This window comes from Equus asinus, chromosome 1, assembly GCF_041296235.1.
Source record: "Equus asinus isolate D_3611 breed Donkey chromosome 1, EquAss-T2T_v2, whole genome shotgun sequence".
NCBI classification, from domain to species: domain Eukaryota; kingdom Metazoa; phylum Chordata; class Mammalia; order Perissodactyla; family Equidae; genus Equus; species Equus asinus.
The window spans coordinates 171,909,588-171,926,754 of NC_091790.1; the positions used below are offsets into that span (position 1 = coordinate 171,909,588).

Here is a 17,167-nt window from a genome sequence, read left to right on the forward strand (position 1 = left end):
AGCGAGGCTCCTGGTCAGACATAGGAATGGGTCAGCATGTAACACCGGCGCTTAGAGAAAGGCTACGTGTATGCAGAGAAGGTAAGGTGTGAAGTCCTATGATTTGGATTCTAATCTGCCTACAGCTCATTAGCTGTGGGGCACTGGGCAAGAAACTTTTGTCTTTCAGCGTCAACTTCTGCAACTTTAGCATACAGATGGAAGTAATCCCTTCCCTCACTCCCTCACGAGGTTGGTGAAGGGTCAAACATGAAAATCTAAATGGAAATAATCTTGTTAATTATTGGATATTAGATGGATATTAGTTATACATAATGCTGAGAATAACTGGGACCTGGGTTAAAGGAAGAAGTACAAGACCAATTTGACTTAGGCTTTGGAAAGACTGGAACCTCTTCCTTAATCGTATATTCAAGCTGATCAGGAGACACTGTGCAGAGAACTGAGAGAGAAAAGTGGAGTGTGAACCTCTGGATTCCCTCCCTGGTTATCCGGGAGTTACAGGGAGGAGTCAAGTACACATGTCATGGCCTTTTATATGATCCTAAAAAAAACCCTCAGAACACATCAACAGAGTTTCCTACAAAAATGTGAGGAAATGAGCCACTGTACTAACTAGACTCTTCTTTATTTTAAAGTTAATTTTAAATATAATGAAATATTTCAGATAGAAAAATATACAAAAGAATATTACAAACACTAATGTACCAACCACTCAGATTTAACAAGTGTTAACATTTTGCCACATTTTCTCAAGTTTTTGTTTGTTTGTAAAAAAAATCAGACCTTTTTTTTTGCATGGCAAATTGAACTTTTATATTCCATTCTTTTTGGAAATTCTACTTAAGTGATAGTAAATTAGTAATAATTTTTAAAAGACATAAATTTAAGGAGAGAGAGAACAGACACGGAAACAACATTGAATCAGAGATGTTAAGAATTTTCTGAAAGATGGAAAGTAGGTGGAGAAATGATAACTGACTTTGCAGCACTGACAAGCCAGAACCTGAGTGAACAGGACACATTATGGTACTGCCCCAAAAGGCTCAAGATTTGGAGGCACCAGGGCTTTTGGAAGCTGGCATGACCCCAGGACTGGAGAAGAAGAGTGCAGGTTGAAAGTCTGAGGACGGAAGACTGAGACCATTCGGTCTCCTCCATCCCTTGAAATTGAGCAGCCCTGTTTCTCCCGCTCCGACCCTCAAGACTCAGGAGAATGATGCTCTGGAGAATGGAAACCAGAGAAGCGTCAGACTCTGGGCACCAGGCATAGCGAAGCACAGGAGCTAGTGGCATGCCGACTACAGGGTGCTCGGTGAAAATTGACTGTGACGAGACACAGATGCAGTTCCTACCTCCTTTCCCCTTAAGCACTGATGGGCATGAGCCAAATATCACAAACCAGATAGAGAAAATATTTATTTTCCTATTGCCTTTTGTTCACTAGTTTTCCAATTTTGAAAAAAAAGTGGAAGAGATTTAATCTTGTCTCCTGTTGCTTGCCATTGTCACTAGTAGCAGCCGTGAGCATCTGACACCTGGCTAAGAGCAGAGGGTCTGTGAACCTTGTTAAATTAATCATTGTTGGCTGTAGGTGGACACAAAAATGCTCAGTCACTACTGTCGCTCCTTCAGGTTAATCTTGCTCCCAGTGAATGTTCTATTTAAGGTGTCACACCTTCCACCTTCTCATACTTCTTTCTTTAGAAAAAGAAGGAAATTTTAATAATTATGTTAATAGATATTATCTAGATGGCTTAGATTCTAAATTAGAAAGCCCAAACGAAGTGGGTCCTTACATTGATTCTTTCCAGATTGTTTTCTAGATATTATGTCATATATACACTGTTTTTCTACATGTTGACAATGAATCAAGGACCTATCCTCTTGTAATATTAGAGCTAGGGAGGATGCCTTAGAGATCAGTGTGTTCAACCTCTGTGTGTTTTTTCAGTTTGCAAACTGAAGCAGAAAGAGGTAAACAGTTTGTCCAAGGATACCCAGGTAGTTAGTGGCAGAAGCAGGGCTATCATTTTTGGAAATGGTCTTTATCGACAAGAATATATCGTTAACACTTGCAATTTGTAACCCACAATGTGGGATTTGAAAGGCTATATTAATAGGAAATAACTACTAGAAATGAATAGGAGTTTTTAAGACCCCGGGTACATAAACTTATTCAATTCACTGTTGAATTGCCCGTTTTATTCTCCCCGAAGAGTCTGCCTTCATGATACAAATTGCTCTTGGTGAGCATTCTACCCAGCTGTGGTTCCAGTATGAGAATTATGATTCTCCAGTGGAGTGCACAAGGCAAGAGAAATAAGAACCCCAGAAGGAGTATTTTTTGGGTGGGGGAGGAGGATTACCCCTGCACTAACATCTGACGCCAATCCTCCTCTTTTTGCTGAGGAAGATTGGCCCTGAGCTAACATGCATGCCCATCTTCCTCTATTTTATGTGTGGGATGCCTGCCACAGCATGGCCAGCTAAGGCGTGCATAGGTCCACTCCTGGGATCTGAACCAGCAAACCCTCGGCCGCCAAAGCAAAATGTGCAAACTTAACCGCTGTGCCACCAGACTGAACCCAAGGAATATGTTTTTTGAAACAACACAAAATATTACTAAAAGGTGTGTGTTGCTTAAATAAACCCTGTGGAGTTGGAAAAAGGTTGAGAGCTACTGCTAGAGAATTGTGTTTTAGTTGAGGGAAGGAATCTGATTTAGGAAATTGCAAGAAAATATGAAGATAAATACAAATCAGAGTGATAGTCTCATTTCTAAAATCTGAGCAGATTCCTAAGAATGGTATAAAGATTCTCTCACAACCATTCATTTTACCATGAAAGAATATCAAATAATTCATGCTGTTCTCTAGCCTCAGAACAATTTTCACCCAATTTCAGTATAAATAGATTTTTACATTTCAGAGAAATGGATATATGTTTATCCTTAGAAGTAATTAAAGGATAAAATTTCTATAAATGTTTCCTAATATTCCAATTGTGGTTGTATTTTATATTTATATACAGTTGATGGCCGCTTTATGTAACTTCCTAAGAACACTTTTACTGGGAGTGTCTTGGATTCATAGCAAGTATTTAAGCCAGCTTCTGCTCCGTTACACAGGGTGGTCTTATAAGTGAATAACTTATTATAGTAATGGCTTATATAGTCATGAAGCACAATATCTGGAAGAATATTGCCAGGAATTGTTTATGGAAGCAGATTCTGTGTTTTTTTAAATATATATGTTAATACTTATAATTTGAATTAGGCAATACCTTTATGGTCCAAAGGACTGTGTGAGTATTTTCTAGCTACGCTGCCCTCCATTAGTTCAGCACATTTGTTCTGCTTCAGGGCCCGGCCTGTGTTGTTAGCCTGGCCTGGACCCCTGTTACTCCTTCTCTTTGTGAGGCCCCTTCCCCTTCAGGTCTCTGTTGAAATGCCATCATAGCTATCCAAACTCAAACAGTTTCCCTTGTTATTCTGTCTGATAGTAGTACTTTTCCTTTAAGCATTTCCCATAATTTCAAATTGTATGTTCTGCTCATTTATTTACATACTTAATGTCTTTTTATTCATTTCTATTTAACTAGTCTTAGCAGTGTGTCTGATACGTAGTAGATGTTCAATAAATATTTCTAAAAGAATGCATAGCACATAATGAAAACATAATTTTATTCACAATGGGCTCTTCTTCCCACTCTGTCTTCAAGTGCTAAGATCTGTTATAAACTCATTTTTTGTTTTACTAGCTTCAGTTATTATTTATGGGTTTTGTCTACTATTGGAAAACAGCAACATTTTTGTAAATGTTGATGAATTTAATATGAGGCCTATGGTGGTGATAAACTTGACATTCTCATTTTTTCCAATTCATTTGAATTACAAACAGGAAGTGGCCTTATAAATAACATGGTGTTTGGGGGATAGTTGTGGGGGTTTGGAGGATGAAGATACTTGCCACAGGCTCCAGAGATCATCTGGGCCAAGGGATGGAACCAGATTTGCTCAGGAGGTTCAGGAGGAGGCAGTTGTGCTGATTTTCCTTTTCTCCTTTTCTAGGTAAGCAATATGTACTTTTCAAGGTTTTATTTAAATGATTGAAATTGGGGACTGTAGAGTGAAAATTATTGTGTCCTCATTCATATTTCTAAGCAACCACTGTTCTAGGTGCTGGAGCAGGTTGTCAGAGGTGCTGGGCACTTGAGTGCAGCACTTAGTGAATGCTCGTAGAGTGACTGTATGCGTGAATGAATGACGTGTTTCTTGCCATAGAGAAGCATATAGGTTAATGGAGAGGGCAGACCTTTAAACAAATTTTGCTCTGGGGGCAGAGAGAAGGGAGCTTTGGGGTCAGCATGTGACCCAGTGCTGATCAATGAGATGTGCAGGATGTCTCCTGGACGGTTTCTGGGAGAGGGCTTTTTAATATTCTTAAAGAGACAGAAAGAGCACCCTCACTTTTCAAGCAGTGTCATCATCTGTGGATGTACTGTCTAGAGCAGTATTGGAAGGTCTTATAACTATGAGGGGAACAGTCAGATGGGAAGGTTGACATGCTGAGGATGGCAGTGAAAATATAGAACCTGTGATATTATTAATACTACAGCTGCCCTATCTTTGGATTTCTTGTTATGCATGATAATAAATATCTGTAAACATCTGTGGGAGCAAGGTGTTTGTAAATTTTGTTCACTGTAATATTCCTTATGCCTAGAACAGTGGCTGGCACTATACTGGTATATACTCAACAAATATTTTATAATAACTTGTTTAAGTTAGTTTGCAGCCAAAGGTACCTTGATGGATTTAGTGGGTTTTAATGACAAAATTTAGAGGAAGAAATGTTGGTATAAATGGTCTCACTCTTGTTAATCTTTAAATGTGGTTAATGAGTTTGTTTTCTCTGTCTAGCCATTTCCTGGTGCTTATGTTTGGGTAACATTTTATTCCCACAGAGGTTAAAATCGTCTTGATACATTGATGAAGACAAGAATCTAAAATTCACATTCCCCAAATCAGCTTCCAAAAGTTTGAAGCGGCCCCGGGGCAGAGGGAGAGATTTCATCTTAGGAGAAGACAAGATGAGAATAATGAGAAAATAGGGTTATTTTTTGCTTATTCTTTTACATTTTGAAATCTTTTTATTATATTTAAGCTAAAATCTATTGTTTATGTATGAAAAGGAACTTAAAATTCGTGTATCTGACTTTACCTCTACAGGTTTGGAAAACTTTATCGCACCATTTTTCTGAGTTTTATTGTTAGTTATGTGGCAGAAGCAGCTTGTTCATTAGCTCTCATGGAGGAAACGCTCCAGGATCTCCGATAGGAGTCGGACATGATCGTTCACACCATCCCAGTCTTAGAGTCATTTCTGAGAGCTTTGCTTGAAGTCTTGAATTTTCAAATTATGTCAGAGAGCATTGTCTATAATGGGAACTCTTATTAGAACTAAAGCACAAAGGTTTCTTGGTCTTGGGCCATATCTTAGGAATTTATTGAATAATGAAAAGCTATCCTAATAATAAATACTTACAAATGAACTTTGAAGGTAATGAGCTATATTAAAGCTCTGGGGAATTCATAGTAACAAAATTTACTTTTCTTCTGATTTACCTTGTATAAGCTAGTGGAAATAAATTTACTTTTTAAATGTTCAGTTAGCAATTCATAGTTTCCTTTATCTAATTCCAAATCTTCTAACTTCATTTGCATTTCCGCTGCTCTAACCTCAAGGAGATACCAGTTTTGTACATTAAGTTGAATTTATGTTTATTACAGGGAGGAGGAAAAAAACTTTTAGATAGATAATTTGGTACTGACTTTTCTTATGCTATTTTCAAAAAGGTCACTTAACTAGTATTTTTGATACATTTCCCTACACTTGGTATGATATCTATAACTGAATCTTTAATTCCCTTGTTATAACAGAGAGAATTTCTTGAATCCTTGCTATAACTCCACCATCCTCATATTATGCTTTTACAGCAATTCCCTAGACTCATGAAGGTGAAGGATGAAGTTTATAGTGGTATTGAATACCAAACTGTTGCTTGATTTATTCAGGAAGGTTGTTATGTACTGGGATCAAGTGACAGCTTAAAAGCTAGTATAATTCATCACCATCAGTTAATTTTCACTGGGTGTCCACTGGGTGCTGAACATTGTACAAGGCTCTTTGTCAGCAGGTATGTGCCTGATAAGGTTGATGGAACTCTAAGACAACGATGGAATCTTGTCCTTAAGGCATTTGCTATATAATCGAAGGCAAGTCAAGTGCCCAATGTCATTAAGCTTTGTGTACAAAATGTATGTAACTAAAAGTACTTTATTTTTTGAAGGGTTCTCATTAGTAAGTTGAGGTTCTCCTCTTATTAATATCTATACTGACACCAGAAGAAAGGGAGTGATATTGGAGGCACCAAGAGTAGGTATCTGCTATGGTTCAGTCTTTGGCTGACTAGCATACATTTATCTATGTGTGTACACACACATACTTTTTTCCCCATACGTATAATTTCAAATCTCCCTACCTAGTGAGACCCAATTATCCTTTGAACAAACATATATGTACTGCGCCTCTCCTTAATGACAAATCAAAATCACATCCAGATGATGCATCTAGAGCCATTGTCATGTGGTCGTTGTTCCACAGACCTTGGGAAGATGTTTGTTCCCCCTCTGAAATGATTCAGAAATCTGATCTTGATCAAATTTGGATATAGCTCCTGATGATCTTGCAACTTATGGCTTAAAACATATCTGATTCTATAATGGCGAAGGAAGTGTAGGGTACCTGCAATGAGACTCTCAAGTGCGGTACTGGTCTAGGGATTTTCCATGTCTCCCTGGTTAGGGTTAGTACAGAAGATGATGTGGCCAGGGACTATCATAAGCATCTCTTTATTGAGTTTCCTCCCTGACCTTGGCCTGGGTTCTGTGGCCAGTGGATGTGCTTACCCTAGGATCATCTGCTGAGAAGTTTTCCCTTGTTGAGTGTCCTTCAAGGCCATCTCTGAGAAGAGCTTTGGGGGTTGGGAGGGTTCTCTTGCTGGAGCCTTTGCAGTTGATAACAAGGATTTAGATTCAGAGATTGCCTTAGGGTGAAATAGTCACAAACCTTTATTTGCTAGGCTAGGGACTTTTCAAGTAACATACTTTCTTCAACATCTTTTTTAGTTGCTTATCAACATCTTTTGGAGGTAGTGATGGAGGACTTCATTTTCTGGTAACTGGCACCAAAAGTTGTGTCAAATAATAATCTTTGACTCGACCCTTGCCTTGCCTCTTACGTTTTTGAGGTCTGGCTCCCTGTCTCCTTCAGTCTCCCATTTAATGGCTTCCTGTCCTAGCTCTACTTCTGTGGGTGGTGAAGCCTGACCTGGGGCTGCTCCTTCCCCTGGCTGTCTCCCTTATGAATGAGTTAAATGAACTACTGATGGGTACTGAGTGGGAGAGGCACTTGAGAGAGCCTGGAGTTTCGGGCTTCCACAGTCCTTGCTCCTCCCTACTATCTGCTATTCCGTTTAGTAGCATTCCACATTTACCTAATCAGCACACTAAATTTAGACAGTAACAAATAATCTGGCTGCTGAAATTCAGCCAACATCTACGACTATCTGAAATTTAGTGGTCCCACAACGTTGACTACCAGGGCTGTTGCTTCTGGTTGTGAATCGCACAAAAGCCCGAGGGGGTTGAAATTGAGCCCTTGCTGTGCTCACCAGGACTTGCACTCAAGCAAGGAAGGTTTTTGAGATTTGTCTGTACAGAGAGGAACACCTTTTCAGACTTACACAATAGCAAATTTATCTGCATGTTGTTGCCATGGCTGTGTTGCTTGCAGGTTAAAACACTTTTCTTTAATAACGCTGCCTGTTTTTTCCAGTTTGCTTTTACCTTGGCCAGTCAGAATGGAGTTTGTTGTTTTATTGTAGCAGCTACTGAAAGCCATAAGAAATCTAATATACCAGTATATGAGTCGTTTTCTGCAGAGTATCCTAAAGCTGCAGCCTTAGTGTGCACACGGTCTGCTTCTCATCAACCGATGACTGCTTATTTTAACTAACTACTTCGTTACGGTTTCATATTGACTGTATTTTCTAGCCTAGGATGGAGTGATCCTCATTTCCCCATTCTTGCATTTGCTTGGCTAGTTTCACATTTCAACAGCCTACTCCTGATGCAGGTTTTCATATTAGATCAGAGTTCTTGGTTTCAAGTTTTTTGACTCATATCTTTGTCTTACCAGAGAGCCCTCCCCACCTGGAGGCGGGCTAAAGGGACTGAAAGGTGGGGCTGGTCAGGGACCTATATCAGACGGCAGTTCTGCATCTATCCAAGTGTGTCAACGTGTATATTAAGTTGAAACCTAAGAGTACAGGCTGCTTCTCAATGGGAGGTCTTCTGATTTGCTTTGTGGTCCTTGAAAGTTGTAATGAGTGTGTGAAGTTTCTGGGTGAATTCTGAAGTTTCAGATGTTTTCGGTGTATGCTTTTCTTAGCTGTTACCCACCCTAATTTTACTGTGGTATATGTTGCTTAACGTCTGTAGATGCCGAACTTGGTTAAGTAAAGTATTTCTGATGTGTTATTTAAAAAAATAATACTTGAATATGTCCTATCCTGTTGTGATAGACAATCAGGTCCTTAAATGATTACTTATAAAACAAAAACATGATTATTTTTCATCTTTTTCTGTAAATCTTATGATGAAACACCAGCAGGGTCAAGGCAATGTTTAACTGATGGTATGAAGATTGACGTATGAGTAGTAGCTCCCTGGGACTTCCTGCCTTGCTATCGTTTTGAGAATTCTGAGGAGAGTTTCTATTTGTTGAAACGTAATGCCATAACAGTACGACTTTTTAAACATTTGCCTGCCCACTAATTGATTCTTCAAAAAATAAGAGAAATGCCTTTTATATCTTTAAAAAAACTCAGATGTATTTGTCCTGAATATGCCTGTTATTGCCCAGTAGAAAACTCAGGAGTGATTCTTCAAAAGAACATGAAGCCGTTATTCCCTGTAAAGTTACCATATTCTAAAAATTTCCGTATGTAAAATAGGTTTTCAGAAGATTGTACCTTCCTGCTTTTTATTGAATTAATATGTTTTCTATCATACAAAAAAGATTGTCTAGGCTATTTATTTTCTGTAAAATTTAAGTACATATACATTCATTTAGATGTACTTGTTATACAGTTATAAATAATTATAAGCAGAGGTCACTTTATCAGTTAAATCAAATGAGGGAAATGCCTACTGAGTCAGAGAACAAAGGGAAACCACAGCAAAAAAAGATCCCATCTTCGCTATGGGATGATATGGAGGACAATACAATCTTTTAATATAGAAATAAAGCTTGTAGACAGCAATCCATAATGAAACCTGCTCACTTAAACTGAAAACATTCTGTTCTCAAATGAATGAGTGGTGAGCTCATATTATGCCGATAAGTTAACTAGAAACTATGATGTATAATACTGGCGTAAAGAAAGGCCAAATTTGTCATTCCTTTGAGGATAAAAGCAAGCATTAGAGAAAAGCTACACTTGGAGGGGCTAGAATAAAGATTTTTGTCATTCGCTGGTTTACTGTCTGAGGGCACTCAGTAATACATGCAAATCTTAAAAGAAAATGCCAGTTGCTTTCCTCAATAATCCTTAGTTTTGAATTTATTTTTCTAGCAAGTCATAATTTTTCTGAAAAACAAAAACTAATATTTGCATGTTTATTTAAAACCTGTTTACTTACAAAAAGGTTTTGGATTGACTTATAGAAAAACCCCACTAACACAGAATGAAAAATCAAGGCCAAATAGTAAATCAGAAAGAAATGGAGGAAAATTAGGTAGGGGAGAGTAAGAAAAGGGAAGAACAATGGTATGGAACTGGGACGTTAAACCTCCCTATACCCCTGAGGATCTGTCATTTTCTCTCATTTTGCCAGTGAAGGTCCAAATGCCCAGGGAGATGATGCAACTTTCTCAAGCTCATAGAACCGGGAAATACTGACTCTGGAATTCAAACCCTAGTCAGTCTTGTTCCAAGCCTATGAGCTTCCCACCGTCTGCGGTTTCCAGTATCTTGTTTGAGGAAAGCAAAGCAGTTATGCACAAGTAGCTGCTAATAGAAGGTGACCAACTCATCCCACTTTGTCTGGGACTGTCATGGTTTTAAAACTAAAAGTTCTGTGTCCAAGCACAGCCCTCAGTCCTGAGCAAACCGGGATGGTTGATCACCCTGATTTCCTCCTAGCCACAGTCAGGATCGAAATGTGATGGAGTTATGTAACTGTCTTCAAATGGCACAGTCAGGCTGGGATACTTTTCCTACAAAACTGCATGATGCAATATTATCCCTCAGTAATAATCAGCTCCTACATTGTAAAGCTGGGCTGCTGCTTTCTAAGATCCACCACGGGCTGTGGATTTGGCAGTGGTCTTTCTACTGCTGCAAATATATTGTTTCTTTTTTTCTAGTGAAATGTGGTATCTTTTGGGTCATTTGGGTTGGGGCGGTTTACTGTGTATTATATGTATATATACCATACATAGTTGTTAATATGCCTTGATCGAAGCTATTAATGTTTTATAACGAGTCCCAGCATTAATCCCATGGCTAAATTAAAAAAGTTTATTTCTATGTAACAGTATGAGATGAGCATTCCAGATCAATGAGAGGCTCTCCTCCCTGCTACCATGCAGATTCCTTCTGTTTGGTTTCTCTAGCATCCCTTAAGATATTCCCTTAGCTGTGGTCAAAGCTGAGTGGCTGCCAATGCAAGAAAGAATGTGTAGAGAGGACACAACCAAGTCTTAAAGCCTAGGCCTAGAAGTGGCAGAAACAGTTTCTGCTCTCATTTCTTCATAGCAAACATGGATACATGGCTGAACCAAACTGCAAGGAAAGCTGGGAAATGGGTTAGCCAAGCACACAGATAATGGAGAGAATGGATTTGGGAAAAAGCCAGCAGTCTCCCTCTTCCAGGCTCTACTTAAATATGTTTAAATACTTTCTAAATGTTCTTTATGAAATGCAAAAAATGATTGGTTCTCCAAACAACTTCTAAAGTTGTAACCTTTTGTTTTGGGAAGAAGTACCTCCCACCCCTGCCTCATGGTGATTTGTGTACAATAATTAAAACTTAATTGCTGTTAAAAATGCTATTAGGTATGATATCATCATCAGACAGTCTCCTCCATCCTGTGAGTTTCTGGTCATGTAGTCACAGAATTTGATTAGGATTCTCAGATTGACCAATGTTCCAGAAAATTCCAAAATATATTTCACTATGTTAATATGTACATTAAATAAAATGAAGATGGAAAATACAATATATGATGAAAGAAGTCAGAAGCTCAAGAGGTAAATAGAAAATTTCAGAAGACGCTTGGAGGAGAAGTAAGGAAACAAGTAGAAAATGCTAGGAGCTTCCAGACTGTGTAAGTGTTAGGATTCATGGTCTGTCCAGGGTCTGCACACTCAGAAAGGTTTGCATCAAACTGATGAACAGAGTTGGCCATTAGCACATTTATTTTAGTTGATTTTAGCCTAAATTTACATTATAACAATAAAGCAATATAGTTTTATCATATTAGTACAGATTGAAGTAACTTTTAAAGCTGTTATTGTATATAGATGCGTTTTATGTGTATATAATAAGACACTATTTTGTTATATATATATGTATATGTAAATAAAATCTATTTTGTTTGTGTGTGTTTTTGTCTCATAGTAACCATGGAGTAACATACCACAGGGCGCCCAGTAAAAGCTTTGTAACTACCCCTGGAAAGAGGAATTTTGTTTTATTCACATCAAGTCATTTTACCCCTTCCGTATCCTATTTCGATCATTTTGTTACTGACAATTTTAAATCCTAAGCATTTAAATTTGATTTTTTGTCTGTGTACAGCAACCATACAACCATACAAACTGACTAAATGGCATGAGAATTCTTTTGTAATTTTATTAAATCTGACTTGTGTAAAGAGACCAGGGACTGAAGATGATTTGCACATGCTAATAGATTATATGCTATAGCAAAATGTTGCTTTATGTTGCCACTCCAGCAGCTGCAGTTTGAAGTGTAGTTATTACTAGCTACGATATCACCCAGCTTTTTAAAAAAAATTTATCAAAAGAAGTTCATTCTATTGACTCATTACTCCCATATTTATTATTCTTATTGAAAATCACTAGATCTAATTCTATCGGTTTCCTTCCTGATTGAAAACATTTGAACCTAGAAAGCACAGTATTTCTTAAGACATTTGTAACTATTCATCATGGATATTAAAATTACAATCATGCTGCTTTGTGTGAGCAATGATTTAAAAAAAATTCTTTACACATATGGTAAGCGGTGACCAATGCTATCCAGGATTGAAGATGCTGAACGTTCATGTAACTGGTATTTGAAATTTTGATGTGTATTGCATTCGTTACTGAATATCAAGAATACATTTTTTTGCTCATATAGAGTAAGTTTAAAATGGGGTCCTTTGTAAAAGCACCCATCCTGTTTAGAATGATATAACAGATGCTGAATGTTCACATATCAAACAAAATGCCAGCTTTCTGTAGAAAAGAGGTGTCAAAAAGTTTCTTTGTACCTTTAACGCATGTGATTATGTAGTACAAAATGCAGAGTTTGTAAAATTTCTTGAATATACAGGCAAAAAAATGAATAATTCAAAACAACTCATAAGTTCTACATTCTATTGTCCCTTTATAACGCAGGCAGAAGATAGCAGTGTGCTCCCAATAGAGCTGAATTTGCACAAGTTACACCTCTGAAAATGCCAGATGGTCTATGGTCTACTTTTGAGAGCTGTCACATATGTAAAGATTTGAAAAAAGAAAGACAGCTGAATGAGAGCAGTGGATCATTAAAGAGAGAGCGAGGGTCCCTAGACATCACTTGTGTTTTAGGAAGCATTGTGTCGTTCTCATAGTAGCGTGTTTTTTTTTTTTTAAAGCCGTATACAACTTTTACACAATAAGGAAAATAAAAATAAATTTGTTTAAAGCCAAGTAGTTATGGTTTAATCGGTTAGACTTTTTGTTCTTTATTTGAGAAAAGTCATGGTTGCAGCTTGTTTTTAGTTGCAATTTTACAATGAAAGATTCAAGTCACACCCATGAAAAATTATTGATAAAGTTAAAATAAATGTCTATTGAGATAACTAATATATTTAGAGTTTATCAAGTTTGATTTGACTTATATACTGCATGCATCTGATAAAATCATAAAACTAAGAAATACTTTTAATGTTAATAAAACTGGACTGAAGAACTAATACTTGGTTACTGACTATAATACAAACTATAATAAAAATAAGTAGGTGACAGTGAAACAAAAATGAATGTACTATCATTTATCTGCCAACAGAAATAGATATTATTGTGCAGATTGAAATGTAGATAAATCATTAAGGATATGTTTGAATATCACTCCAGCCATACCCAGTAATTTGCAAATAGTCAATTTTGATGGTAGAAAAAGGTCAGATCTGTCAGTTTTAAAATCTGGTGGCAAGACACAGTTGTCTTTTACCACCTTTATTTTTATTTATTGAGAATGTTTAGCTATTACATAGTAATTTTAAATTTCTTTTGGATTATGGAATATGACAGCACATTTTGATTGATAAGAAGTCACTCCAGCATTGGTCAGTCACATTTTGGCTTAACCAAGCTCTCAGATTGCTTGAATTATTCTTTTCAGAGAAAAAGTGGCCTAAAACATTCCATTTATTTGGTGAGATTACTGGAAAGTGCTCTGAAAAGAACACAAAATTAGGTTAAATGTCTTCTTTGGCATCCCTTTAAATACATATGCATAACTAGCTTTATATTCAATAGCAGTCATTAGGATGTCATTCTAGTTGATAGAAGAAGTTTCAGGAGCAGCAAATTAATCTCTAGATCAAATGATTGCACTCATAAGAAATAGATCTCCTTTGCAGATGCCTGATTGTCGATTTTAGTAATGAGAAGGGCACATATAGCTGCTACATAGAGAAGTAACCTTTTGTTCTTTTTTCTTTTCATCAAAAGTTAGAAGAAAAAATATTTTGATACATTTTACAATCATTACTTTGTGGTATTCCCAAATATTTAATTTTTAGACAATTATTCTCCTTTGTTTATTACTAAAGAACTGAAAAACTATAGGAGGAGTTCGTACATTAGTTTCATAAATCAGGTGTGAATGTTAATAGACTTGGTGTGAAAGAATGCTTTTGTTTGTTAAGTAAAAAAATGAATCTGTCTTTTTTTCTTGAAATGTGTGCATTCATGAGTAGAATATTTTGATATATTAAGATGTTTTTCTTCAAGAGACGTAGGATATATGAACAAGAACAGAAGTAAACAATGTGTGCTAAAGACTTTAATATAAACTGTCATCTTTGTCAAAAATATATACCAAGTCATAGCTAGATCACAAGTAATCAGCCCCTTTTACACGTCATCAGTGCCAGGGATAACTGTTACTGCTTTGCAGGCAATACTTTTTCTAAGTTGAAGAGTTCTTAGTCCTTAGATTTAATTTACATTTCATAAGTGTTCATGTTCATAAATGGAAAAGACTGGTTATAACAGCTTTACATTTTGAAATACCAGGAAATTATAAAATAGTAAAATTTTGACAATGAATGATTTTTGTTGTTGCTGCTGTTTTTGCTGAAATGCTATGATTGATAGTTTTGCTTAGGAGCTGCACAATCAAGGTAAATGGTGATTTTAATGATAATCTTGTTACTTAACCAGTATAAACATAACTTTTTGGAGGAGATCAGAGTCTTTAGCTGCAAAAATTAGAATCTATTTTGGCTAGTTTAAATAGAAATAAATTTATGAGCAGCACATAGACTCTCCCAAGAGTTACACGGCCAAGAATCATGCCCGTTCGTTGAAATGGGCTTCTCTAATGAAAGTCCCACTGCTGCACCGTTGGCCGCTGGTCTGCTAGGAAGCGGACAACAGACACTGCACCCCACTGCCAAGACCAACAGATGCCTCTCCACTGTCTATGCTGAGAGGCTCCGCCACCCTGGTGTGGCTGCGGTCGTGTGTTGGTCACTTCTGCTTGGTAGAACTTAGGTCACATACTTGCCCCCTGGCCGCAGAGGAGTCTAGGGATGGGCTAGAGAAACTTCCCAGAATCTGTGAGGGTGATCAGAAATGCTGGGCAGCATAGATGGTGACTAGTCACTCTGCTTGTGTTTCAATTCGTTGTCCAAAAAATCAAATTAGTTTGGCCTTCCTTAGTGTTGTGCTCTTAAAACAGTCTTGTGTATTTTTCTTTAAACTAAAAAGTTTTGCTTTTTATATATAGACATTTAATACATCTGGAGTTTATTTGTGTGAGATATACATGCACTTAGCTGTGTATGCACATGCGTATTTGGAACACTCTCTGTTGTTCCGTTGGTTTATATGTCTCTACCTGGACCAACAACATACTGCCTTAGTTACTGCAGTTTTTTAATAAGACTTTATACGTCTAGTAAATCAAGTCCTTGAAATTTACTTAGTGATTCTTGATTACTCTTCTTTAAAAATTTTTGGATCAGCTTATCAAGTTCCATAAACAAGCCTGTTGGAAATTTCATGGGAATTATATTAAAGAAATTGGGGAAAAATTAACATATTTTCTTTCCATTTATTAGGGTTTTCTTTTGTGTCCTTCAGTAACATTTTGTAATTTTTGCTGTAAAATCTGCCCATTTTTTCCTAGCTTAATTCCTAGATACTTATAGGGTTTTTGTCCGTTGGCTTGTTTTTCTTTTTTTCTTATTGTGAAGAGAGAGTTTTTCTTGTATATTTGCTAATTGGCTACTGTTAGCATATATAACTTTGTTGATTTTAATATGGTAGATTCTGTATCAATGTTGCTAAATGCTTAGTTTTTCAGAATTTATAGTCTCTTAGATTTCCCCTAGAACATTCAAATTATGTTCACATCTCAAAAATTTTGTTTCTTCCTTCTCAGGACTCAGAGTTGTTATTTCCTTTTTGTGTTTATTGCTTTCACCAGGACCTCCAGCATAATGTTGCATAAGAGGGGTAAAGGTGGGCCTTCTTTTCTTGGTCCTGACCTAAATGGGAACACTTCTAAAGTGTTGACACTACATTTTGGTAGATGTGTTTTATTAGATTAAGGAAATTCTCTTCTATTCCTCTTTCCATGAATGGTTTACTTTAAAATCAAATTAAAGTATAAATATTGAAAAGATTTTCTTCTCCAAGATTTAAGATAGAATTAAAAAGAAAAACAACTGTATTTCTATTGTCTGGCTTTGATACCTGAATTCATTGTTCTTCTTGTATCTCAAAAGATAATTGAGTAGTCTATCATTATCAGGGATGTTGAGATAATACTGCTGTGTCTTTAGAGTCCAAAAGAGGACCTGATACACAGAAAACAATATTTGCTGTTGAGTGACTGTTGAATTACTTTCTCAGATTTCCAACTTAAATTTTTTTTAAAACAAAATACTTTTTTCTGGTCTTTTTATATGTCGTGTAAAGTCACCCTTGATAACCCCACTCCCACTTTCCCTTGTAGTAATTATGCTTTCTCTATGTTTGTTTGTTATTGACGGTTTGTTATGTTGTATATTATGTTTATTGTTATGTCCATGTTTATTAATATTTTCCCTTTTTTTCCTCTTCATTTTTAGGATCTTGGGTAAAGTCTGTTACTGAATGAATTTTGATTATTTTCAAATATTAATCTTTTTAACCAGATAAACTTTTCCTGTTTTTATGCTTAGCCCAACCTCAGCGCTTGCCTCAGCTTCAAACTTCAGCACAGGAACTGGGTGAGGAGGAAATAGGCAAGATAAAGAACGGCCACACAAGTCTGAGCAATGGAAATGGAATTCACCACGGGGCCAAACACGGGTCTGCAGATAATCGAAGACTTTCAGCGCCTGTTTCTCAAAAAATGCATAGAAAAATTCAGTCCAGCTTGTCTGTAAACAGCGATATCAGTAAAAAGAGTAAAGTAAATGCTGTCTTTTCCCAAAAGACAGGCTCTTCACCTGAAGGTAAGTTCGAGATATACATATGTTTTACTTGACGAGATGTATAATCAGATTCACAAATAATTATTTGATCAAGCAAAAATAAATGAAGA

The 17,167-nt window shown here is 36.7% G+C and overlaps 1 protein-coding gene across 3 annotated transcripts in view; it reads left to right on the forward strand.

Moving 5' to 3' along the window:
• The window catches only part of MDFIC (MyoD family inhibitor domain containing), an 89,113-nt gene that overhangs the window by 36,742 nt on the left and 35,204 nt on the right, over nt 1-17,167 (forward strand). For all 3 annotated transcript variants that reach the window (XM_044763951.2, XM_044764000.2, XM_044764036.2), the window contains exon 4: nt 16,803-17,078. In XM_044763951.2, coding sequence (XP_044619886.2) covers nt 16,803-17,078 — 276 coding nt within the window. The remainder of the gene's footprint in view (nt 1-16,802; nt 17,079-17,167) is intronic.